The 796-nt window shown below is 21.7% G+C and overlaps 1 protein-coding gene across 1 annotated transcript; it reads left to right on the top strand.

Annotated features, from left to right (window-relative positions):
• Positions 1–125: 125 nt before the first annotated feature.
• Positions 126–136, top strand: EIN_192580 (Hypothetical protein; the record flags this gene model as incomplete). Its single annotated transcript, XM_004255392.1, has 1 exon — positions 126–136. A coding segment is annotated over one exon (11 nt), but the record flags the coding sequence as incomplete, so codon positions are not given.
• Between the last annotated feature and the right edge of the window lie 660 nt (positions 137–796).

The following is a 796-nucleotide window of genomic DNA, read 5'->3' as shown; positions in this document are numbered from 1 at the left end:
GCTCATCATCTTAGATTAAAAGGTATACTAATAATTTATTAAATTATCAATATGAAGATCCGTTAGAATTATATAAGAAACTATATGATGGAGAATCATTTAATTTTAATCTTTTACAACTTAGACCATCATTTGAATTTACTAAAGATTTTAAAATTAAATCAAGATCTCAATTTTGTAGAAATATTAAATTTAATACTGAATTGGGTTCATTTTAAAAAATATAAATGTCTCTTTCAAATGAACAAGAATTATCTAAATTTTATAATACTTATAAAGATAAAATAGCATATGCATATAATAATAGAGATAAATTATATGGGATTCATCCTAATACTGACTCAAAACACAATTTAAAAATTTTTTATTCTGGTATTTATAATTATTTTAATATTAATAATAATAGAACACAAAAATTATTAGATGATATATATGTTATAAACAATAATAATAAACGAAGTATAAATACAAGTATAACTAAAATGCTAGAAGCTACTGGTTCACATGAAGTTAAAAAAGATACAAATACACCTAAACCAGAAGTTAAAGAAGTAAAAGAAATTAAACAAACACCAGAAATTCAATTAAATGCTGAATTAAGACCTCAACCTTCAGTTCAACCACAAGGTACAACTACTACCATAGCTACTTATCCACCAATTAATTATTTTAAGAAAGATAGAACAATAAAACAATTATTTAATGTAGACATGAATCAACATGTTCCATCATTAGCTAAAAATTTATATACTTATTTCAATAACAAAGATATAATTTATGCTAATAATTTTTAACC

This window comes from Entamoeba invadens (genome assembly GCF_000330505.1).
Source record: "Entamoeba invadens IP1 unplaced genomic scaffold scaff_1105074726617, whole genome shotgun sequence".
Lineage (NCBI taxonomy): Eukaryota > Evosea > Mastigamoebida > Endamoebidae > Entamoeba > Entamoeba invadens.
This window is presented reverse-complemented; position numbering and strand designations above follow the sequence as displayed.